The sequence below is a fragment of the Gastrolobium bilobum genome, unplaced genomic scaffold (assembly GCF_033153095.1).
Source record: "Gastrolobium bilobum isolate Gb01-03AN ecotype WA unplaced genomic scaffold, APGP_CSIRO_Gbil_v1 utg4504, whole genome shotgun sequence".
Lineage (NCBI taxonomy): Eukaryota > Viridiplantae > Streptophyta > Magnoliopsida > Fabales > Fabaceae > Gastrolobium > Gastrolobium bilobum.
Genome location: NW_026899275.1, coordinates 507759 through 534144, shown reverse-complemented (window position 1 = coordinate 534144; position 26386 = coordinate 507759). Strand labels below are relative to the sequence as shown.

The window sequence follows — 26386 nt, the reverse complement described above, 5'->3', positions numbered from 1 at the left end:
ATTCTATTCTTTTAGTCTGTGCATTTCAGTCTTAAAAGAACTCTATTTAGCAAGTAGCTTACTCAACACAAGATCGACAAAGAGATTATCAGACATATTAGATTTATCATCTTTAAGCTTGTTCCTCATGTTCACTAATTCAATTAATTAAAAGGTGATTCTTGAATCCATATTAAATTCGAATTCAAAAAAAAAAGAAAAACTTCTATGCTAAGAGAGTTTTGGAGAACCCCTCTAGTTTTTGGAACTAAGCATTCAAATGATCTCATATCTTTTCCGTCGTCTTATACTCACTACAAGTCATAGCTAGACTAAGATTTAGAGAATTTAGCAAGTAATCCATACAAAATCTCCATCTTTGTTCCATTGATATTCATACACATTTTCAATGGTAGATGCAAAATCATTTAATATATTATGAAATATTTCATGTTCTTCCATGCCAAATTGAACATGTAATTTCCAACCATAAAATTTAATAACATCAAATGATTGCATTTTATAATATAAAAGGAACTACATTTAGCCATTTTAATCAGAGCTAAGAGTTAGAAAGAGTGCACTTTGTAGTTCTCAAACTTCACAAATTGAAACAAAGGCTCCAACTTTCATCAAATTGCTCTGTAGACTTGGAATTTGCTAAAACAGACCCCAAAAATAGATTCGGAGCGCCAAAAAACCTTAAGATAGACTACTCCGGTTGCCAGGAACTTACCGAAACATTCCCTTGTTATTGAAATATCCCCTAACAGAATATTTCCCAACTAACAAAATATTCCCTCAGAATATTCTTTTTCGTAGGAATATTCTTTTTGCATAAAAGTGTACTTAAGACTTCAAACGGCCATATCTCCTTCGTCCGATCTCCCTTTAAGGCAAGTGACCACTCAAAACGATCGTCTCAACGAGTAGAACAAAGCCCATTAGGTTTCACTTTCTGAAAATGGCCGAAATTTTCAGGATCTGAACCAAAAAGTTGCAGCTCCGGTTTCTTCAAACTCAGATCCTGGTAAATCCTTCTGTCGAATCGCAAAAGTGATTTAAAATATGAGTTCCACTCGATGTGATCTTCGAATAGACACCTTACTCGCTCAAATCCGACACACAAAGCTAATACTTCAAGATTGTTAGAGATTATAAGTTTGAGAGAGAAAGGTTTAGAGGTGCTTGAAGTATTACACCAAGAGACATCAAGTTTGGAATGCTCAACAGTGTTACCTCAAGTTTAGGAAACCCTAGATATAGTGGGCTCCAGTCCATATGAACCCAAATAACCATGCTTTCAACTATTGAACTTATATGCGAATATATTATTGGATTATATTATTAATATATCCAACAAAATGTTTTAGATTTTCTCATCTACATATGATCAAAGTAACAATGCTGACTCTACTAAAAAAAAAAGTAACAATGCTAAGTTGAAAAGGAGAAAAAAAAGTATAAGTCGGTCTCAAAAATTAAAATTAGTGAGACTCGATGGTTATTTTGTTTCTTTCTCTGTCATTGGATCAATTCCCTTTACGTTGGAATCAAAGATTAAACGATTCATTTAACGTGTCCAAATATCGGCGTAGCCCTTATTTAGTAATTAATTGCCAAATTTCTCTTGATTAGAAACTATTTCGAAAAATTAACCTTTCTAAAAAATATAACACCAATCTGCCTTTGTTTGATCGTTGACCATGAAGTCTACCCGGATATTTTTTTAAAATTTTACCCTACCCGGGTAGGGAGGGGAATACTCGGATATATTTCATAAATCTGAAAAAATGCTTGAATTATTTACCCAAGGAGGGGGTACCCGGGTAAATGTCGGCCAGAAACCCCAATATCAATGGGTTTCGGCCATTGTTGTGAGTCAAAGTTTTTTTTCCCCAAAATCTCTCTCCCTTGATATCTCTATTCCGAATCATGACACATATTTCATCTCATCATCTCAAAAAGCTTAAATTACGACACTGGGCTTTAGCATTGTGGTATCAACTTGCTCTTCTTTTTACAATTCAAAGTTGTCAAAATGCTAGTTGCCAGTATTTACCGGGTCCCTTTTGGCTGGTCCTCCTATATGGTGTTGATTTCCTTGAACTTTGGTAGTAATCCAATTCCTTGGAACACGTTTTCATTTAGAGTTTTGACTAATTGAAACCCATATCATAAAATGCTTTTGTAAAGAGAAACGAAATAGTAATCACATACTAATCGTGATAATTTTAGTTATATTTACAAGAAAACCTTGATCCCAGTTGTTTTCTGCATGCACCGTCATCCTTCTATAACAAAAGATTATATTAAAATTAGTTCAAAAAAATGATTCTATACCCAGAATACTATCTAAAAAAAAAATGATTTCAGTTTTTTTAAATATTTTTTTAAAAAAAATTTGTACTAAAAAAATGTTTAGTTTGTTAACCTCAAATCCATTTGCAGAAAACAAAAAAAAATGAAACCAAGTAGGAGCTTAAAAGATATAGCAGCCCACCTTGACAAATTAATCAATGAAGGGTGGAGTTGAAGAGTCCATAGTTTTTGCCACCTTTCATTGGTTCAAATGTTCCAGGATGGCCGCAATGAACATATAGTTGACGCATTCCTCAGTATTGAATGAGTGGCAAATCCATTTCATTATATGCCATTATGTTTTATATATTATACAATAATGTAAATTCTTGCACATTCTACAGGTGGCTGTGAAAAATATATTAAATTAAACTGTAACTGTAGCAATCATTTCATTTTCTTCATCTATTATCACCTTTCTATAAATAAACCAAAGCTTTGTGGTATCAATCAATAAGCCGAGCATCAGTTTTGTTATACCTGCATATATTCCATAGCATATCCATTAGGCAAAAGATGGCCTCTAACACAATCTTCAGTTCAGAATCAGATGAAGACACTTGGGTTATCCAAATCAATCAGTTGGTAAGTGAAACAAACCTAAAAATCCTGAACAAAATGCCCGTTTGCATTTACCAAGTTCCAAAATCTTTGAGTTGTGCCAAGCCAGAAGCTTTTACCCCACAAATTATAGCCATTGGTCCATATAACCATTTTCTTCCAGAGCTCTATCCCATGGAAAGGTTCAAAATTCTTGCAGCCAAAAGGGTCTTAGACCACTTCAACAAGCATGACCTCAAACAACTAGTTCAGCAACTCTACAACACAGGACCTTTTATCCGTGCTTGTTATCACAAATACTTGGACCTTAAAGACAATACCTTGTTATACACCATGGCCATTGACGTTTTGTTCTTACTCGATTTCTTTCAAAACTATCTCGACGAAAAAGTGTCTGGTTCTATCTTCACAGGAATAGAACAACAAGAAGTTCAGAGAAGTGGTGTGAAGCTTACCAAAGATGCCATCATAAGAGACCTTATCATGGTTGAGAACCAAATTCCAACCTACATGTTGATGAGGATTTTGTTGATTGAAAGCTCCAAACCTATTGATTCAGTTGAAGAACACTTGGGTTCAATGCTCTTGTCATTCTGTGAGAAACACTCTCCACTCAAGTTAACTCAAACCCCAACATGTTCTGAAGTTGTCACCAAGCATTACCATCTCTTGGATCTCATGTACCATTTGATGGTCTCTAAGGATGAAAAGTCAATAACACCACCAACATCTGAAAGCCAAGGTATGTGTATGCCCCATGGTAATGACTCTACCACTGGTGATCCTATATCAATGGGAAGTACAGAATCTGAAGGCATAGTCACATTCAAAAAGAAAGTTGATGTCCAACTAACATGGACACAAGGGGCTCTCAAAAGGCTTAAGGACATGAATCTTCCTTCCTTGCGCCCCATTAAAAAATACCTTGATGAAATACTCCGTATGTTAAACCTGCTTCAAAGTTATTCATCAGAAATTTCCCCTTCTGAAACAGAAGCTCCTGTGGTTGTCACCATTCCTTCTGTGTGTGAGCTTCATTCTGTTGGTATCATTTGTCAACCCTCCAAAGGTGGCATCATGGCAATTGAATTCGACGAGTTGAAGGGCATATTTTACCTCCCTTTGATCAAATTGGATGTAAACTCTGAAGTAATAATGAGAAATATAGTGGCTCATGAAGCCTTGACTGAACCAGATTTCCTCATATTCACAAGGTACACAGAGTTGATGCGTGCAATGATAGACACTGTGGAGGATGTTAAGCTGCTGAAGGATGCAGCCATCATAGAGTCAACAAGTTCCCTCAGTGTGGAAGAAACTCAGGAGCTTTTCAATGGGATGAGCAAATCCATTGGGCCTACTAGGACAGAGAAGTTGGATAACACCATTAAGAAGGTTAACAAGTACTTCTATGATAAAAGGAAGGGCAACCTTTATGGGGTCTTCACCAATTATGTGTACTCTTCCTGGAAGCCCTTCACATTTCTCGCCACCTTTGTGCTCTTGGCTATGACGGCTCTTCAATCATTTTGCTCGGTTTATGATTGTACCAGCCATTATAGACATAAATGATTTTTTTTTTTTTTTTTCATATCATCTTTCTTTTTACAGGTTGAGGTAAAAAAAGTTACAGAAAGTATACTTGAGAAAAAGCAAGTATACAGACCTCAGAGACAAATTTTGAATCATTGATTTGTTAAAAAAAAATTGGGAGGAAGAATGAAAATTTACAATTGATGGCAATGATATTGAGTCAATAAGGTGTCTGTAATTTATTTTATTTTTTTCATATATCAGCACTGAAAAAATTGTGTTATATGAAGCACCGACACTTCAAAAATCCTAACGTATCATGTCCGACACTTCCAGACACTTATCGACACTCCGACACTTCCCGACATTTCAATACTCGTTGTAAAGACTCAAAAAAAGTTCAAAGGTTACGTTGCATTGCATTTTGAGTTTCAACTATTAGATTCGTTAGATTACAATTACGATTTTATTGAGTTTAATATAAACATTTGAGATATATTATGTTTCTTTACAAAATTGATGGGTATTATAAGTTTAGCTTTATTTTTTTGTTAAATTATTGAATATTAAATATAATATACACTATATAAATTAAAAATATTATATAATATCAAAACATGTCCTAACGTGTCGAATATAAGAAGTTGGAATGGATTCTCTTATGTGACATGAACTCTTTGAAAACATCTCAGCATACAAATAAAGGATGAGTAGAGAATGCTTCAAGATAATAATAATAATAATAATAATAATAATAATAACAGTTCTTTTTTAATTAGCGGCTTAGATTTTTTATGTTACGGTTCTGGTTGTTTAGAGATAGGAATTGATATTGCAGAAATGAAGAATGAAATAAAAGAATGGAAATGGAAGGAAAAATCTGTTTATTGACAAGAAAATGTGTTCCCTTGTATTTATGTTTGTAACATTTTGCGAGACCTAATGTCACATGAGAGGATACATTTGCCATAGAAGTAGAGAAATTGAGAGCTACCCACGTAACCACTTTCCATACTATAACTATGAATTTGTATAGCACGTTCCTTCCTATAGTGTAGATTGAGTTTAAATACCAGTTAGTATTATTGGGTGGGGAATTAGTTCAGAAAAAACAGAGTGCGTTGAGTTGGTGAATTGGAGAGAAGGATGAATGTGGAGAGTAACAAAGAAGATGGAAGAACAACGGTTACTAAAATAAGTGATGAAAGGTTACTAAAGGATTGAGAGAGATGAGTAAGCAACCTGGTGGGCAACATGAATGAGAAGCGAGAATCATGCAAATTTGGTAAGGTGGCTGAAGGAAAGAGGTAGAACAAGGTTAAACCAGTCCAAAACTAATATTTATTAGAAAGGAAAAATGAGATCCTGTAACATAAAACCGAGTCTCTAAATTCTTAGTTAGAATAGAATGCATTTTCGCATATAATATGGTGTACTTTAGTATCTACATCTTTACATGTACATTTTGGTTTGCGGTTTTCTGCAGAATTTTCTTTGTAATAACACAATATATATAGAAAATGTAACCTAATGCAACATCAATTTCAAATGGAAATAATTCTACATTCATACATAATAGATTAGGTGCTATAGTCTATTGTCAATTCTACTTGAATTACTATACATCTCACTCTTCAGCAATCTTCTTAAATTTTTCTCTTAGTTCTGACCATTCAGAATTTATTCTTGTTTGTGTTTCCTTGGCCAAACCATGCTCGTGTTTCAAATGACGTTCTTTTTCCCTCAACTCATCTCGTTGAGTTTTAAATGTCTTTCCCTCCTCAAAAATCTCTCTCTTTTTCATAAGGGTCACATTTTTTCCTGATTGAAAGGCAGAAATGTTAGCTTTCATGACATTGATTTGCTCTTCTAGCCCCCTTTTGCTTTTCTCCATACAGGCTAACTTGTCAAGCAGCTCTTTTTCTAAGGCCACAACTTCTCTGAACTTTTTCTTATTACCTTCCAGACTTGTTTCTAATTCATCAGCTCTCTGCAACTCGGATGTTGTGAACTCAATTTTCATACTTGCTTCAGTGTAGTCCCTATACCAATGAGTTAAATCTCTTGAGGCTTCTGATATCAGTATTCTCATTTCTCTTGAAATACCATCCTCTGCACACAAATTGGAGAGGTAATCTAGCCTAGTTTTCATGACACTCCGGTGTTCAGGATGCAACAAAACTGAAGCATCCTTGGAGATAAAGTCTTGTACTATTTTCAAAGCTTCCCTTGCCTCTTCACTCAAAACAACAGGGGTTTTAGAATCAAGAGAAGCATAAAATGCTTCCATTTCTAAATCATCATCTTGAGTTAGTTCAGTTTGATTTATCAGAGATGCGTCAATTGTTGTTGGCAACATAGTGGAACTGGTTCCTAGGTGCAGTTCTGGTCTGAATTGGCCACTTGATGAAATCGGACTTTGGACCTGAATATTTTGTTGTGTATCAGGTGCCTCATACAGCAACATAAGCTGATTTCCCGTATCACTATTGCTGTAGCAGGAGTCATCCCATGTATTTGTGGGAGGATAAGGATTTGTGAATCGAACATCCTCCATCCCAGTCATTTCCCGGTCCACATAAACTCCTGTCATTTGATTGATCCTAAACAATCTGGATGGGGTCGTATCACAAATAAAAGCTCCACATGATTCCATTCATTATCTGAGAATACTTCTACTCCACCCCAATGTGGTTGATTGCTAAAGTTCTTGGCAGTAAATATGTGATCAGTCTCCAACCAGTCGTAAAAATACATACTATATGTTACAATATTATTGACTATAATAAGGAAATCAAAGAACAGAAAGAAAGGACGCTCAGTATCATCCCAAACTCCTAAAACAGCAGACACAATGATAGAGGGAAATTCCCTACGAAACCAGAAACGTAGAGAGTTTCCCTTGCTACTGTGGTCAAACCATTCTGGGATCCTTTGTCCTGGCAGAGCAGTCGAGACTTTTGACATAAAAGAATCAATTTCCTGTCAAACATGTCATTAAAAGCATGGTAAGTTTGGAAAACAACTTACTAATAACTCTTACAATCACAAAAAAGAGACCAACCTGGTTTAAAGTTAAACAATCAGCTTCCAATGACGTGCAGTTATCTGTCCATAAAAAACGTGTACTTGGTGGAAGCCCTATAATTTTTCGAAGCTCTTGGAATGAGACAAGTCTATGTTTTCCAAGAAGCGACATTCTTTAATGCATGCAGGAAGGGTTGCCAAATTTGAGTGTAGTAATTCCAACTTTTTCAAAAAGGGAAAGAAATTTGGCAACATTTGAAGGATATTTTAACTCATTAGTTTCAAGCATTTTGCATCTGCTCATGTTTAACCATTCAAGGCCTTTAATATTTTGCATTGAAAGTGGCAGATTTTTCAAGTCAGTTCCTTCCAAGTCAACAACTTTTAGTTTCTCCATTGGTCCTAATATTTCTGGAAAAACAACACCACTGCTGCAGTCCCGAAGACAAAGGTACTCTAGAGATGTCAACTTTATGCCACGTGGAATAATCCTCAGCTTGGTACACCCTTTAGCACTGAACCTTTGGAGACTATCAAGAAATCCAACAGAATCATGAATCTCAACCAAATTTGTGCAATCATCAACACACAACTCTGTCAAATTTGGGAAACCACACACATCTGGTACTTGTCTTATGTACTCACAACATGTGAAAATCAACTGTTGCAAAACCTTTGACTTCTGCAAAATAAAATCTAATTTAATAGTTTCAAGAGTTAAGAGTACTATGTTTATCCAGGAAAAAAGAATGTTACAACACTAATACATGCCTCTAGTGGTTTGTCCCATCGAAAGCAACTGTGTGACAAGTTGAGTATGACAAGGTTTTTTGAATGAAAATTAGATGGTAAAGAAGCTGCAGGAAATCCCCACCATTCCAGCACTCTCAAACTGTTTGGGAGATGTTTGGGGCTTATTAAACAAGTATTCCTTTTTATAAGCATCCTGAGGTTTTTCATCTTTCCAAACAATTCATCGTTCCATTGAACTTCTTTATCTTCCAGCATATCCAACATCATGGCTTCAATTTCATCCCTTTCCTTTTAAGCCAAAAGCAACCAGAAACCATAATTTATAACAACTACATCAGGAACTTCTTATAAGAATTTAGGGAAATTTACAAAATTTAAATGGTTGTATTGTTTCTTATTAATAAAGGCAAAGAATCATGAAATATAATACAGACTCAACTAATGATATAAAGAAAGAAAATGAATAACACAAGGTAGAGGACTGCTACATACCTTATTTTTCTCCAAAACGAAAATTATGTCTTCATAAAACCACAACCTTCTGCGCTTTTCAGGCCAAATTGATTGCTGTCTAACTATTTCTCTTCCCATATGTTGAATCAAGTCATGCACTGTCACGATGATGTCATATTCTACATATCCCCAATTATCAATAATGTTAATGAGAGATTTTTTTCCAGCACTCCAATACCATATTTTGGGTGAAAACCACGGGCTTGTAGCATATTTGTAACATATCTCACAGTGCAACCTTTGAAGAAGCAAGCTATGTCAAGAAAATTTCCTTCTCATTTTCCTCCAAGCCATCATAACTCACTTTAAGAATTTGCTGAACATCTCTATTTGGAATTCTTTCACACGCTTCTAATGCAGATTCCCATTCATCTAATGTTTTACCAAACAAGTTTGAGCCTATTGCTTCCAAAGCCAATGGAAGGCCACGGGCAAAATGTATTGCACGTTTCATCATTTCCATATAACTTGGATCAACTTCATTATTTTTTAAAGCATTCCACCTAAACAATTCAAAAGCTTCGTTATCACTAAAATTATTAACCTCATATATTTTTTTAACACCATGGAAATCTAACAAATGTTTATCCCTTGTTGTTATAATGATGATGCTACCAAATAGATTTTTCCAATACCAGCAGTTGCTTGTAATTGTTCTTCCTTTTTGTCTGTAAAGAACCTTGGGATACACCACCTCAAAAGATAGCTCAAGGGGTGGGAGTGCCCAAGGCCTTATAAACTCCACATTAGTTGTGCACATACAACCAATGTGGGACTATATATCTCAACACGCCCCCTCACACGAGAGCCCATCGGGCTTGAAGAGTGGACAATGCAACAGGCCCAGCCTACCTGTGCTAAGAAACGCCACAAGAGAAAGTGGGGGGCGGTGAGGCTCTGATACCATGTAAAGAACCTTGGGATACACCACCCCAAAAGCTAGCTCAAGGGGTGGGAGTGTCCAAAGCCTTATAAACTCCACATTAGTTGCACATACAACCAATGTGGGACTATATATCTCAACATTGTCAATATCATCAAGAATAAGAAGGACTTTCTTTAGTTTGAGTCTTTCTTTTAATATTGGAATTCCTTGATTTATATCTCCCAACCTGAGATTTCTCTCCCCAACTAGTTCAGAAAGTATTTTCTCTTGGATTTGTTCTAGGCCATGCCTAGTTGACTGTTCTCTAACATTAGCAAGAAAGCACGAGCCTTCAAATTGATATGCTAACAAATTATATACAGCACGTGCAATGGTTGATTTACCAATTCCGCCAATCCCATGAATCCCAAGCATGTTGACTTTGTCATTAAACTTAGAACCTATAAGCGAGTGCACATCTTCCACCCGAGCTTCCAATCCAACAGGGTAATTAGCAATATACAAGAGAGGTCGATTAAGCTTACGAGATATCACTTCTATAATCTTTCTAATGAACTCGTGCTCATATTCTCCCCTGCTGTTAGTTAAAGTGAAATTAAATTCATGTTAAATTTAATCCTCACAAGTAAGAACTTATTTAGTGTTTGTATACCTTTTAGCACATCAAAGTAATTAGTGTGGCATATAAAAAATTACTTTGGTAAACGGATTGTGTAGTATACTAAATTGATACATAATAACAAAAGGAAATGAAACATGAAACAATAAACTGAATTAGAAGCAACATGGAGAGGTGTGTTACCCATGTTTGAAGTGCGAACCAAACAAAACAGCTGCTTGATTCAAAGCCAACCTCCATTTTTGCAACTTCACTTTGTCATCCTTGAATCTTCCCCGTTCGTGCTTTGCGAATGCTTCTCCATAACTCCCTGTTTGATGTCGCACTTCTGATGGATCTACGTCATAGAAAACTGGCCAAATCCACATCTTTTGCTTTGTATAACACTCAAGGATCTGGACAAGCTCGTTCAAACAAAATGATGAGGATGCATAATTTTTAGAGAAAACAATGATGGCCATCCTGGACTTTTGTATTGCATGGAATAGAGAAGGTGTAATCTCTTCCCCCTTTTGAAGACCATCATCATCTATGAAGGTCAAGACTCCCCTTTGACTCAAAGCACTATAAAGATTGCCAGTAAAATCAGTGCGAGTATCTTCACCACGGAAACTAAGAAAGACATCATATTCATAGGTGTATGTGTAGGCAAAAGGAGAAGATGGTGCGGGTTGCGCCATCATAATCAAATCAACCTTGCTAGACACTATGGATACAGAAGCCAGAAGGATATTCTATTTAGAGTGATATAAAGGGAAGGGTGCACACCTTAAGATTGACCAATTCATGACATTCACACCATCTGTTTACTTTGTAGCCGCCAGAAACAACATGGAAGCTACCAAGTTCATTATTCTAATATAATAGGGCAAATTACATTGAACCACCATTTACTTAGGGTCATTTTCAATAAAAAAAACAACCGTACACTTTCAATTCAAACAATTAACCCCCTTTCACTTATCAAATTATTACATCTCCAAACAGTATACAGCATATGATATTAATTAAATTAATAAACTAGATATTTAATTAACAGGTTGTGAGTTTGCAATTGTTTAAGAACTTGTGGATTTTGCAGATAACTCTTTATTGAAACGCGAAAGGTATGCGGATGGGATTAATAATTCAATCAAAAAAAAGTCTCATACAATATATAATGATCTGGACCTAGAATTTGAATGAGATCCAGTAACTAGCAATGGAGTTTCTAAATTAATAATTAATTTATAACTAATTTTTTATCTCATATAATAGCCATTAACATAAACTAACGAAGCCATCCAAATCCAGAAAGTCAAAGACATCCAAATCCATGTTGTGTAGCTTACATTATACCTAAAATACCGAAACTAAAAAAGTTCAAATCCAAGATCTGTAGCTCAAGTTATAGGCTACAAAGCAAACTATGCTCTAGCTTTGACAGAATTAACAAGTGTGAGATGGAGGAACTTGGTGTTACAAATGAGAAAAAGAAAAAGAAAAAGAAGAACCAAATTATGATAACTCAGTTGGTGTAAGGTGTTAAATCCTCTCCAGTATTATTTATGGAGGAGTTTAAAATTTTAATCCTTAGATCTGTCCTGAATCAGACTAGTGGCGAAATAATAACCGATTGGAATATCTTGAAAAAAAGAAAAAGAAGAAGAACAGATTCGCAAGTGCTATTCTAAAATATTTCAATTTTTACAACACCTGATTCTCATCTTCTTTTTGTCGAATGGACATAGATAGGGTAATAAGGTAGCATCTCTTAAATCAATGGAGATCTTGAGATGCATACCATGCACAATACTTCTAGGCGAGAGAAAAAAATAATAATGCGCCTCACAATTATGAGAAAGCTACACAAATTTTAGTTTTATGGTCCCACAAGAAAGATATGTAGATATTAGGATAAAGGTGGATTTGTCATCAGCCCATACATACATTCTCGAGAGGGGTTTTCACCCAAATTTGGGTCGTGACAGGCAGTGTCTCTTCTTCAATTCATCTTCTCATTTGTTTTACTTCCCCTTTTTCTATCAATGTACTGCAGTTTCTATGTAAATAAACGGTCGCAAGTCCATTTATCACCAAGTTTTAGATAACAATTATATGTTTTCATTACAAGATCTGGCTCCAGCCATTTTAAGGAGGGTAAGAGAATCTAAGTCCTCATTGGGCTGCAAAAGTAGCAGCACACTGATTTTATTCTGCCTAGAACTAAAATTAACATTCCACTTTATTCTTAAATTGCTAAGGTTGTGCTTAACATTGACCTATACTTTACGGCTTCAATCTACAACCTGCTTACAATCTGGGAATGTGATCTATCAGGAAATTGCAGACTCTCCCATTCCTCGTCGTTGACATTTCTGAAGTATTGATCCACCATTTCTTCATTAACGAGCTCTAGCTTTGAAGGCTCCCACTAGTTATCAGAAATAAGAAAAGCAAAATCATAGGTTGAAAAGAAATGTTAACGCAGTTATCAATATGCATATTAGAGGTATTATCGTTTACCTTGGGTTTGTTGTCTTTGTCGAACAACTTTGCTCTTGAACCCTGTGCACACGCGTAGTAAGTTTAAATAAAGGCATTTATATTTTTTTGTACATAATAAAGTAAATTATAAGTCGCAAAACTAATAAATAATCTCATTTCCAAGAAATTAGAAGTTCATGACAATTTTGATTTGAATTTTTTTTCATATTCACTATTTTTTTATTTTTTTGGTTGGGGGTGTGGTGGTTTAATTATCTTTCTTAAATAGAGTTGGAGGAATATATTTCACATATTCCATCAGACAAAATTATCTGATTCATACATAAAAAAGTGAGCAAGATCTACAAATTAAAGAGAAAAGAGGGCAAGAAAAAAGTAAATCTCATCCATTTTTTTATGTATATATTTAACAAAATAAAAATGTATTGTTCAGATTTATCCAAAAATTTACCTCATAGAAATCGTTGGTAATAGTCCTTCTAAAGAAGTGGCAAGCAATGTTGTAATCCCGGTAAAGACATTGTTCAATGTTTTGTGCCCTGCCTTTTCTGATCTAATAGGTATCAAATTCATAAATTTCAGTTATTTAATAGCAATGCGAGTTAGTAATTTGCAGAATGATATATTTAATTTTATTTCTTTTCGCTTTATATATACTTACTGATTTAAGAAAAATCTTGAGGCTCGTTGGACAAGATGAACGCAAGTAGCTTAATGCATCTGTGATCCACAATTCTGCTCCAATTTCTAATTCATTTTCCTATAAATTATAACCGTTAATCAATATTCGATCCAAAGTATTCAGCATATATAATTGTAGGAAGATACATACTGCTTATACATTTTCTTACCAAGGATTGAATTATTTCCTCCACCGTCCCTTTTGAGAAACATTTGTTTATTGTCTCCAATCTTTTGTTTTTTTGTGTAAAATGTTAGTCGTCTGTCTCAATACTAGAGATTTGAAAGAATGATCATAGTTTCTCATAAAAGTTACCTTCTAAAGGAGCTTTCTTCCTTTGCATTAGCTTTCTCTGTGAAAGTTTCTATCATTGTGGCAATTGTTGACACATTTGAAGAAGTAACAGCTTCTAGGGCATTTTCCAGTGAATTTAGCTTCTTTTACACAGATAAAAACTAATGTAACTGAGTACTATAATATTTCAAAATTTTATAACTAAATATATTATGGCAGGTGCCATCTCATTTTGGAAATCTTTCAAATAAGAATTTATTATGGAAGAATATCAATTAAGAGAGAAGTGCTGAGTATAGTTTCACCGTGGATGTGACAAAGTGAGTGGCTAAACCACATTCTGCAATTTCTGCTCCCTTCAGACGAGCTCCAGTCAGCCCCAAGTATTCCCCTGCATATAATTACACAAAGGAGACAGAGTTTTAAATTACTCAATCGACGATAGTTATAGTTATAAAATCTAAAAAGAGGATAAATGTGTACTCTTCGTAACAGAAATTCTTTTGTTGGTATATTAAATAAGAGAAAAGGTTATACTTACAACTTATTTTTATTTACAACCTCTTACAATCATATCTTAATCGTTGGTTTTCGTCAATCAACGGTTATTATTTATTGTGAATTAATAATTAATTAATGAATTTCATTTGCGAAAATAATAACCATTGATTAACGAAAATCAACGGTTAAGATATGGTTGTAAGATGTTGTAAATGAAAATAGGTTGTAAGTATAATCTTCCTTATTAAATAAACTTAAGAACCTTTTAGTAAAAAAAGTAATTTTCAAATATCAGTTTCATCACGTGTGACAAATATATTTTAAGGGAAAAGTATTTCTCTTGTAACATGAGATAAAATTATTTCTTTCAATCCAAAAAATGACGTCATTTTGGATTTAGAAAAAAAATGTAGAGTATTTTTTGATTTTTTATTTTTCTTATGTATTATTAATTTTATTAAAATATCCTATATTTTTGGGGGGGAAAGTATCTAATTTTATTTTAGACAATTTTGTTCAATATTCACCGAAACGACATCGTTTTGAATTGAAAAACTAAAAAATTAGAATGATAAAGACTATAAGCCTGAAATAAATTAAAATTACAAATACACCGTGATTTCTGCCCCAACATTAGACAAAGTTATTTAAAGTAACTTTAGAAAAAATGAACTCATATTTTTTATCCTAAATCCTAAAATGACATACTTTGGCTAAGGGTTTGGTCCATACCCCTCAAGGGCGTGGGTTCAAACCCCGCTGGCCGATGTGAAGACCTTGTTGGTGGGTGATATATAATCCTTCCCAGAAATTCTCAAAGGGGTTGAGGGGTCTTCCCTGACCCTAGGGGATACTGGTGTCTAACCCCACTTAAACTTTTCTTGTATTAAAAAAATGACATACTTTTGGGGCTGCAATAGATAACTTTATCTCCTGTTGCACGAAAAACGTTAATCGCTCAAGAAAATCTTCTTTCAACTTAATTCCTTACTAAATTTTTTTCATAAGGAATTTTCTTTAAAATTCAAAGGAAAAAATGACATATATACTTTTAGATTGCTTAATTAAGAGCCTGTTTGGTACTCTCTCTTTTTAAGTTTAAGTTAAAGTCAATAAAAAATAGCTTAAAAAATAAAGTTAAAAGTTGTTAGATAATTGTATAAAGTTGTTTTTAGGGTTTTGAAACAAGAGAAATGAAATGATTTGTAAATTATAACTGTAAATGATGAATTCATAAATAAAAGTTTAGAATTAAGGTATAATTGAAAAATAAATATGAAAATTCCAAAATGCTGACATACATCTTAAAAAAAAACTCCTCTGTAGAGCTTTTAGCTTTTAGTTTTTTTCTTCGTTATGAAAAAAACTCTTTTTAAAATAAAAACTTTTGTAAATTATATTTGACTTAACTTCTACTTATAAAGAGAAGATAAACTAAAAAAAATAATTCTCAGCAATATTAGTGTAGGTGGTGAAATACTTTTGTGATACTGACTTCTTGTCATGTATTGGGAGTGAACTATGTACTGCACTAGGAGCCCAATAGTGCAGTCCACTACAAAACTGTTTTGCAATTAGTTACAGTTATTTCTAGATTTATGAAATGAAAAATAGGTCTGCACTAGATAATACTTTTAAAGTACATAAATATCTAAATTAAACTTATTAATCTTTACTCTGTTTTGTATTTTTCGTGAGAAACTTCAAATAACTACCTTAAAGCATAGCTATTTATTTAGAGCTGTAATTCTATGAATTTTATTTCAGACTTATGTAAATTACAACAAAACACATATAATGGTATAAACAAGAAAAACATGTAATCTAATTACCAAAATAGCCAGGAAGCCTAGAAAGAAAGTAGCTTGCACCCACATCTGAAAAAAGTCCTATAGATGCCTCTGGCATTGCAAATACCTACAAATAATCCATAACATTAAACAAATTAATATCGATTAATTGTTTCAGACAGTCAATAAATTTTGGGAACAATTGTAGAGTCCATTAAACATTCATTTATTTTCAAGATATAGGAGACATTCACAACTCCTCATCAAGGATATATCCTAAAGATAATACAGTGTAGACAATATTTGTCATTTAAAATTTTAAATACATAGTAAGTGTTTAGTGATTTAGAGTTTGATTGTTATTACCCTTATTCTTCAAAATGAAATAAAAAAATAATTTCAACACAAGATAGATTTTCGGCCATGAAACTTTCACCATGGGTCCATCCATTGTAAAGGCAAATCCAAATTAAAAGCCTCTTGCATGAGGTGATGTATTAGATATGGTATAAAATATGTAAGTAATATAATAAAATCATAGCTTTCTAACTAATTTAATACTAAAAGGGAAACATTTTCCCTCATTGATTCAAAAGCCAAACAATTTGTCAAAATAATGTGGTGAGACCCCGCATTAGATGTGTGCATGTTTAAGTCGTGTAACACCCTCATGCGCAATTTGTGCAAACGATAATCTGTGCCCGCTAGGGGTGTGCATGGGTTAGGTCGGGTCAGATTTTTGTCCCGACTCGACTCAACTTAGTTTTTATAGGTCAGGTATTTTGACCCGACCCACTTTAATTTGATCCAAGTCAGGTTTGACTTGGTTTGAATTTTTTTGAACTAGTTCCGAACCGGATCGGATCTGACCTGACTTGGTTTCTGAAGTGAGTCTGACTTGGTTTCTGAAGTGGGTCAAATTCAACCTGACCCGTTTTTTGACTTGGTTTCAAAACATGTTTTTAATTTGATTTTTTTTATAGTTATTGATTTATTATTTAAACTCATGAAATTTTCTACGTTGCAAACGACGAAAATTTCGTTACAAAATTATTTTTTCGTCGAAATACTTTTTTGTCGAAAAGCGACGGAATTTTTTCTCTAATGAAAATTTTTACAAAAATAAATTTTCTATCGAAATTTAGTTTCCGTCAAAAGTTGTGATGAAAATGATTTACTCCATCAAATGTTTTAAACGAAAAAAGAATTCCGTCAAAAATTTTGACAGAATGTTTTTCGTTCAAAATTTCGATGAGAATGTGTTATGACGAAAATTTCGACGGAAATTGTTTTGAGAGAAATATTTCACATGAAACTTTCGACGAAATTTGGATTCTTTAAAAAAATTTGACAGAATATTTTTTCCGTCAAAATTTTTTATCGAAATATTTTTTGTCAATAGAAATGTGCTCCGTTGAAAATTTTGATGAAAATGTTTTTATCAAAAAACTTGACGAAAATATTTAGTCGAAAATTTTCGATGAAAATGTGTTTTGCTAAAAATTTCGACGAAATTTTCTTTTTGTCAAAAAGTTTAACGAAAATGTTTCCGTCGAAAACTTTCGCTGAAATTTGAATTCTATAAAGAATTTTGATGAACATTTTTTCCGTCAAAAAATTTCGATGAAAATATGTTTCGTTGAAATTTTTGATGAATATGTTTTTTTGTGAAATATTTTGACGAAATTTAGATTCTGTAAAAAAGTTTGACAAAAATTTTTTTCCGTCAACTTTTTTTACAGAAATGTTTTTAGTCACAAATTTTGATTAAAATATTTTTCGTAAAAAATTTTGACGTATTTTTTTTACGTTAAAACTTTTCTTTTAATGTAATTGTGATTATTTTTCTTTCTTTTTTTACATAATGGGTATGGGTCAAGTTTTGGGTCAATGAGTCATTATTAAAACAAGTCAGGTCTAAAACTGACCCAAATAAAATTGGGTCAGTATTCAAACCCAGTTAAAAAAAAATAGGTATTTATAGGTCAAGTCAAGGTCAGATCAAGGGCAGGGCGAGTGAACCAATTTTTTTGCACACCCCTAGTGCCCGCCATGTGTCACATTTTGCAAGATGTGATGTGATAATATGCACCCTCACCCTCACCCTCATGCGTATCATGCTTGTGCCCATTCAAGTCGCATACACTATCTATGTGCATCTTGCAAGACGCGATGTGACAAGCGCCCTACTTTCTGCACAAATTATGCATGTGTGATGCACAACTTGAACGTACACACTTCTTATATATGTCTCATCGCATTATTTTGACAAATTATTTGACTTTTGAATCAACTAGAGAAAATGTTTCCCTTTTAGCATCATTATTATTCAAAAGCCATTTGTAAATTTTTGAAATAATTGATTTTTTTATACAGTGAACTGAAATACTTCGAAATACACTCTTCGACTAATGTAAGTAATCACCCGGAGTTCTAATTCTAATTTCAAAGGGAAAATTAGAGAAGCATACAGCTTTTTCAGTCACAATCCTGAATCTCGTATTCATGGACAGACCTGCTCCTCCTCCCATGACTACTCCATTGATGAGAGAGACCTGATTCCACAACCGTTGAAACAAAGTAACTCAAATGTATTGTAATATGAATCAAAATAAAATTGAAACTTAAACCAACTTACCGTAGGCTTTTTGTAGGACGCAATCAAATGGTCCAAAATAAGTTGTTTCTTGTAAAAGCTTGCAGGATAGGTCCAGTGTCCTGGTTTCATTCAGGAGAGCCACATATGTAGTTAAATCAGAGGGATTTCGTTTCTTTATATAACAACATAATCTCAAAATCACTTGTAACACAACAACAAAACCATTTATCTAATTTGAGAGTCCTCTTGCTTTTTTGGATAATGTACCTGCAAGTCCAGACGTAATTACTGATACAACATCACCGCCAGCACAAAAAGCTTTTCCGTTACCCTAGTTAGCATCGAAAAAAAAGAAAGTATAATTACTATTTTGATGAGATAAAAACTAATCATTCATTAATTCATATGATGTTAAATAATAAATATCTAACTAAATAAGCAGCCAAATTCAGCCAAAAAATCCTAAATAAGCAGCTCAAAATTTTTTTTAACAAAATAAGAAACAACAAATTTAGTTTGATATGACCCAATGATCAACCCAATAAGATTATTAAAAATCTTCCATTGGTGCTTTACCTTCAATATCACAAGTTTGACCGAAGAGTCATTCTCACACAACTCTAAATTCTTTTTGAGCTGACAAATCTGCAAAGTAGTAAAAGAAGCCATTACCATTCCGTTATTGTTACAATGTGATGCACATTTTTAGATTTATCTAGAATTAAATAATACAAGAATTTTATAGACTAATCTAGGATGACTTAGCCACTTAAGTGTTAAGGAAGCATGTGTGTGTGGGGGGTGGGGGGGAATGAGGGCGTTTGGTAGAGGAGAAAAATTTTTTTGCCCGAAAATCTTGATTTTCAAAAATATAATTTTTACATTCAGTTTACGATAATATTCAAAAATTTAAAATTTAAAAAAAATCAATTTCCCGGAAATCTTAACAAAAGCCATGTACCAAACGGCTTAGAGTAAAAACTCTTGACCACATTGGGGTAGAGAGTCCAATAAATACACTCAAAACCATGTATTGGAACCAGTGTTTAAAAACCCGGCCCGGCCATCGACCCGGCCGAGATCAGGGGTCACGGGGTCACAGGTTCAACCGGGGGGTCACGGGGTCACTATGCTGACCCGGTTTTATATATTAAAAAAATATAAATATATATATCTTATATGAAAATATTAAAAAACAAACCATCAATCCCAAAGATTTAAAATATACTTAACATAATTCACCAATTACAACCACAAGTCAATATTACACAATCTAATTAAAGTATCAAAATACCAAAGTACAAAATTCATATTCTAATGGGGTCACTACACTGACCTGGTTCTGCCTCTTTTGAGAAGATCTCTGACAAAAGAAAATTTAAAGGAAGTAAGAATGAGTTTTGTTTTCCATCGACGATCGTAAGGATTTCATTTGAATGAGTAAAATTCTTATCTTTTCTAGAAGATTCACGGCAGCGAGATGAAGATTGAAAACGTCTAGGTCACTAGGAGAGAAGAGAACGATTAGATTTAGGTTTGCAAGCATTTTTATTTTATTTTTTTAATAAAACAATGTTCTTTCATGGAATACTTTAAAAAAAAAAACATGCAATGACCCCCTTTGACCCCTATGACCCGGGAGTCACTGAAATCCGGCCGAATTTTGGAGGTCAGAGGGGTCGATATGCATATAGGGTCCAACTTGTGACCCCAACCCTCAGAAAAGAGGGGTCAGGGTTTACCCGGGTCAACCCGGGGGTGGGGCGGAGTTTTAAAACACTGATTGGAATTACTTCACTACTTATCTAAGAGCCCGTTTGGATGAGCTTTTTTTTCTTCAAAAGCTGCTTTTTTTAAGAAAAAAAAGCACTTCTCGAAAAAAGTCTGTTTGGATGCTTGCTTTTAAAAAAAGCAGAAGTCATAAAAAAAGCCAAAAAATTACTTTTTTCGGAAGCTAAAAATTTTAGCTTCTCAAAAAAGCAGAAGTCAAAAGTCAAATATTTTTTTCAAAAATCAAATATTTTTTTAAAAATCTAAATAGCTGTAACTTTTATAAAAAGTACTTTTAAAATAAGGAAGTGATAAAAAGAACTTTTAAAAAAAGTGATTACAAACGGGCCTTAAGTCTCCACCTTTTGCATATTATATATCCCGTTAATTTCATTCTTAGTCAAACTATTACTTTTCTTATCCTTCGAAACAAAACACACTTTCAACCAATATTCACACAACTACCATTATTGCCTTAGAGAGTACTGTTCGACCAACACTAGCGTCTGCCATAGCTGACTCCTTCCACTCATCCATTTGGGTTATCAAAATAAGCATCTATTTCCGTGCTCAAGATTTGTGGGATATAATCACAGAGAGATATATAGTTCCCCAAAGATATATCCACTTTATATGCAACACAAAGAAAGGAATTTTACGTAGGAATTGTATTGGAAATTTTATTGGGTGTAATCTTAACCTCTAGAAAATCCTAGGTTAATTATATATGAATATTGTTGGGAATTTTGTTGGGTTTACTCTTAATCTCTAGAAACTCATAGGATAATTATATATGAATTTTCTTGGATATAATTCTAATTCCTTAATGATAGTAGGTTGAGGTGTTAGTTGATTATGTGTGCAATGAATCTTACCTTTGATACATGCAGAATAATTGATTATGTGTGGTATGAATTTTACCTCTGATGTGATGTTGGATAATTGATTATGTGTGATATGAATATTACATTTGATAAATGTTGGATAATTAATGTGAAAATTATGATACTTTTTGAGGAAATTTTTCAAGTAATAGGTTTGTGACAATTGGATTTCCCTAATTGTATGGAATAAGATAATAGTGAGAAGATAGCTTTTAGGATGATACCTCCTGAAAGTGATGAACACAAACTTTTAGTTTTTATGCCTATGATATTATATGATGTGAAAATGATGTTTATCTGTTCTTCCCAAAGTGGTACCCAGCAATAGGGTTTCCCGAGGTACTAGTAGCAATTTTTGAGGAGAGGTGTACACACTAGGATTTGATGTTTTGATAATGGCCAAATTTGATTATAGGGTCACATTGGTTGGCTGGCAACAGAGTTTTCTAGGTCTAAATGGTTCTCTTCCTACTAAATGAACTAAATGAAACAAAATAAAATTAATAACGAAAATGAAATATCTTGATTGATGCCTGAGTTGATTATGATGATTGATTGAGTTATGATTATCCTTAATGAAATATCTTGATTGATGCTTGAGTTGATTATGATGATTGAGTTATGATTATCGTAATTGTGTTTTGGATTGGGATTACAAGCTTTTTATTGACATTCTGTGTTTGTGTTTGTATATTGCAATGATCATTCAGGGGAGAAGATACGCTTAGTGAAGCAAGTTTTGAAGGTTGGGGCTAGCAGTAGGCAGTGAGGAATGTCTCGTACATCTCAAGCTAGGCTTAAAAGAATTAATAATTGCATAAGAAATATTTTAAGTTAAACCTTAGACTGTGGTTTTATATTTTGAAGTTTTAAATATTTACATTGAATAAAATATTGGTATAAGAGTATGATAAAGTTTGCTTGCACGTGTCCCTGTTATAGGTGCAACGGTAACATTCTCCCAAATTGGCTTTAGTTTAGTTTTCACAATATTAATGAGTTCTTGACAAATAATTAAATGTGAATTTTTGTCAATTTCTCTATTACTGGAATATTTTTTTAAAAATTGTTAGAGATTTGGAGGTGTTACATAACTCAACAATTGGCAGCCTTCACCAAACAACTCACAACGTCCTAGATAGTTACAGTTAATATCCTCCAGTCTGTGATATGTGTGGGGGTAATATCATGCCAATGGTGATTGTGTTGAATATCATAGATACAAGAGGAAATGATAGTAATCATTGTTGTATTAAACTACACAACATTGGTGCTATTATATAGCAAACCAATTGAAGAATACAAAGAGACACACTCAATGTGGGACTTCTACACTATTAACACTAACATTCTTAACACTCCCCTTCAAGCTGTAGCATATAGATCATATGCTACAAGCTTGATACATAAATAATACTCCCATTAGGAACCAAAAACAACAATGCTACATCAACAAAATGAAATGACTAAGTACAACAAATCAACTGGAATGACCATCAGTCTGAAGAGCTGATAAAGAGACAGTGCTGGAATGGACATCAGAGCCTGGATGGTGCCGGAATTATCATCGACAAAGACAACTGAGCTGACCAGGACATCAGCATCAAGATCCCTCTCAGACATTTCATTTAACAGTTGGTGAGCAGCAGTGGTTTCCCCTTGACTATGCTACAAGCTTATTACAAGAAAGACCAAGTAACATAACATCAAAATAAATCTCCTAAATGAAAAACCAAAAATCAACAATGTGCTAAAAATGGCGTCGAAATGAACATCAACATGGAAGATGCCGAAATGATCGTCGACAAAGACAATTGTGCTGGAATGACCATCAGCAACATGGACGGTGCTCCCCCTCAAGATGGATGATGAATAGTACAAATACTCCATCTTGGGAAGAAAGAAGATTAAAGAAAAACAAAGCTTCGCGGAATCGAAAAAGTCGCCGGAGATGGTGGTGGATCGCCGAAAAAGTCACCGAAAAGTCATCGGAAAAGTCACCGGAAAAGTCGCCAGAGACGGCTGTAAACGGTGGACGACGCGGTCAACGGTGGTCGGTCAACGACAACGGTGGTCAACCCAACAACTTCCCAAGGATCATTCTTTTCTGATGTGACAGATCAGTCTAAGCTGCAGTCACAGAGCATACTAAGAAAAACCCGAAAAAGAAATAGCAACGGGAATCTCTCAAGGAGGGTGATATCTCTCTATAACCATATTGAAATTATGGAAAATAGAACTAAGTTAAACGGATTAAGATTCCTCTTGTTAGGCTCTGATACCATGTTGAATATCATAGATACAAGAGGAAATGATAATAATCCTTCTTGTATTAAACTACACAACATTGGTGCTATTATATAGCAAACCAATTGAAGAATACAAAGAGACACACTCAATGTGGGACTTCTACACTATTAACACTAACACTCTTAACAGATTGTGACATTTTCAGAGCATCAGAGCAAGGTCAAGTCAATTATATGGGGAATGCTCCAAGAAATCAAAACAACCCTTATAGTAACACGTACATACAATCTCAGGTGGAAGAATCAGCCAAATTTTTCTTACAAGCCACAGGCCCAACAAATACAACAAGGATCTTCCTACTCTATCTTAGAAAATGCACTCTTGCAACTGACCCAAGAAAGACAAAGAACTTTATGCAAGAGACTCAATCCTTATTCCTAAACCAAATAGCATCTTTGAGAAATATTAAGAACTAGATTGGGAAACTGGCTAAGTAGATGACTGAGCATACTTAGGGGATATTCCCAGGTGACACTGTGGTCAACCCAGATGAGCATTGCCATGTTATCACTACCATAAATGGCAAGGTAATAACTCCTCAACCTAGCCATAATGTGAAAAAAATTCAAGTGTCTGCAAAGAGAAAGTCTAAGGGGATGAACAAGTAGAAAATAAGGCTAAGGATGCCAAAAGAATAGGAGATTTTGAGAAGTAAAGTAAAAAGGATAAAAGTGTTACTGAGCAAAAATCTGAAGAGATCAATCCATTTTTTCGAGCACAATATCTGCAAAGGATCAAACAACAACAGTAAAGGAGGCAGTTTTCCAAATTTCCAGATATCATTAAGAAATTTCACTTTAACATTCCTTTTGTAGAAGCTTTGGAGCAAATGGCTTCATATGCTAAGTTTCTGAAGGAGATCCTATCATGTAAGCAAAATCTCATGAAAGATGAAGCATGGCGCTAACAAGGAGTGTAGTGCAATTATACAAAGGAAGTTTTCTCCAAAATTAAAAGATCTTGGTAGTTTTAGTATTCCCTGCATAATTAGCAAGACAATCATTGACAAAAGTCTTATGTGATCTTGGTGCCAACATCAATGTAATTCCATAAGATGAAGAAGCTAGGAATTAAGGAGGTAAAACCAACTAGGTTGATACTACAACTGGAGGACCGCTCCACAAAGCAAGTTCATGACATTGTACAGGATACACTCATCAAGTTATATAAGTTCATTATTCATGCTGAATTTGTTATCCTTGATATAGATGAAGATGTCATTGTTCCTATAATCTTTAGAAGGCCCTTCTTAACAACCACTGGAGAGCTAATTGATGTACCTAAAGGTGAGTTAATATAATTAATCATATGGAGGTGGGGAGTCCTATTAATACCCCTACAACGCGTATTAGAAGTCAAGTAAGAAAATAAGTTCATTACTTCACTGAGTTTCCACCTGTTGCGCACTATCTATCTCATTATTATTTGATTCTTATGCAAACTACTATCTTTCTTATCCTTCAAAACAAAGGGTATGTTTGAATGTTTTTTTTTTTTTAAAAAAAAAACTGTTTTGAATATAAATTTTGAAAACTTATTTTGAGAGTAAGAGAATAATAAAATTTGTTTGAGTATAGTTAAATTTAAAGTTATAAAGAAGTTATAATTACTTACAAAAATATCATTAGTGAAGTTTCATAATTACAAGAATGTTACCGTAAAGTGATTTAAAATTAAAAATAAATTTATTTATTTACAAAATGTCATTAATGAATCTTCATATTTACAAAATTTCCACTGCAAAACCAAAAAACAATTTTTAAGAACATCTCTAAGTTATTCTACTTTTTTAGTTTTAAAACTATAAAAAAAAAAAAACAATCATTATTTTAGGAATTATTTTTCAAAACAACCATTTTCAAATAGGCTTTTTTTGCTTTTTTGTTATAAAAACTCAGAATAGAAATCAAATAGGCCCAAAAACACCTTCAACCAATATTCACCCAACTACCATCACAGCATCACTTATAACTAAATAATTGTGTTTTTCATTTAATTTTCTTAAAATGAAATCAATGTTAACTTCGATAGATCCTTGATCGCTCATCCCTTCAGCTAGCATATATGGAAAGGGATATCCTTTAATAATTACACTACTTGAGTCATCAACAGTGAGCCATTAATCTTACTACGACCTTGTAAATATAAACAGAAGACTCTAATATAGTAAATTACTTAAAGATATAAGAGTTGATTTTTGAACTTACCATTTCATGGTTAAGGCTATTTAGCTTTTGAGGTCTGTTTAGTGTGACTACCTTCACACAAGAGTTTCCTGTGACAAGTACCTGTAAGTAGGCATCGTCATGCAATCATGGAAGAGGCGAAAAGCTTGATGTAATTAATTTGATAAATAGTGATAAGATTTAGGGTCCGTTTGAATGGACTTTTTTTTTTCTAAAACTATTTTTTTGCAGAAAAAAAAGCACTTCTCACTTTAAATTCATTTGAATGTCTGCTTTGAAAAAAATAGAAGTCATAAAAAAGTTAAAAATCTACTTTTTTATGAAAAAAAATTTAGCTTCTAAAAAAAGCAGAAGTCAAAAGTCAAATATTTTTTTTGAAAATTAAGTATTTTTATAAAAATATAAATAACTTTAACTTTTATAAAAATATTTCTAAAATAAAAAAGAGATAGAAATTATCTTTTTTATAAGTGGAAACAAACGAGCTCTTAATTCTTTTAACCAGATTGACTGTGGAGTTCTGTTCTCTTTAATGTACGTTAGAGCTAAATGCTAAAATTTTAAGTTGGCAGTCTTTGCTTGAGAATCTTGTCTGAGATTGGTTTCTCATCATAGAATAAATTATTTAATCAAAAAATGACTGAATTGACT

At 33.5% G+C, this 26386-nt stretch overlaps 3 protein-coding genes and 1 pseudogene across 3 annotated transcripts in view; 1 reads left to right on the top strand and 3 right to left on the bottom strand.

Annotated features, from left to right (window-relative positions):
* Nucleotides 1–2856: 2856 nt before the first annotated feature.
* On the top strand, nucleotides 2857–4473 carry LOC133289128 (putative UPF0481 protein At3g02645). The gene has a single exon (XM_061486999.1). The coding sequence runs from the start codon at nucleotides 2857–2859 to the stop codon at nucleotides 4471–4473; it is 1617 nt and encodes a 538-aa protein (XP_061342983.1).
* Nucleotides 4474–6061: 1588 nt separating this feature from the next.
* LOC133289117 (uncharacterized) lies at nucleotides 6062–8747 on the bottom strand (annotated as a pseudogene).
* A 233-nt stretch (nucleotides 8748–8980) lies between these two features.
* On the bottom strand, nucleotides 8981–10912 carry LOC133289116 (TMV resistance protein N-like). The gene is made up of 3 exons (XM_061486989.1): nucleotides 10416–10912; nucleotides 9840–10187; nucleotides 8981–9338 (listed from the first exon to the last, which is right to left on the bottom strand). Exons 1-3 carry the CDS (start codon nucleotides 10910–10912, stop codon nucleotides 8981–8983), a joined length of 1203 nt encoding a protein of 400 aa, XP_061342973.1.
* Nucleotides 10913–12513: 1601 nt separating this feature from the next.
* The window catches only part of LOC133289115 (probable 3-hydroxyisobutyryl-CoA hydrolase 3), a 33300-nt gene continuing 19427 nt past the window's right edge, over nucleotides 12514–26386 (bottom strand). Inside the window, exons 3-15 of the mRNA XM_061486988.1 lie at nucleotides 25757–25837; nucleotides 19162–19230; nucleotides 18853–18916; nucleotides 18625–18704; nucleotides 18458–18541; nucleotides 16029–16113; nucleotides 14001–14086; nucleotides 13717–13838; nucleotides 13571–13631; nucleotides 13381–13479; nucleotides 13171–13272; nucleotides 12738–12779; nucleotides 12514–12645 (exon numbers count right to left, since the gene is read on the bottom strand). Of these exons, the coding sequence (XP_061342972.1) occupies nucleotides 12514–12645; nucleotides 12738–12779; nucleotides 13171–13272; nucleotides 13381–13479; nucleotides 13571–13631; nucleotides 13717–13838; nucleotides 14001–14086; nucleotides 16029–16113; nucleotides 18458–18541; nucleotides 18625–18704; nucleotides 18853–18916; nucleotides 19162–19230; nucleotides 25757–25837 (1107 nt within the window). The remainder of the gene's footprint in view (nucleotides 12646–12737; nucleotides 12780–13170; nucleotides 13273–13380; nucleotides 13480–13570; nucleotides 13632–13716; nucleotides 13839–14000; nucleotides 14087–16028; nucleotides 16114–18457; nucleotides 18542–18624; nucleotides 18705–18852; nucleotides 18917–19161; nucleotides 19231–25756; nucleotides 25838–26386) is intronic.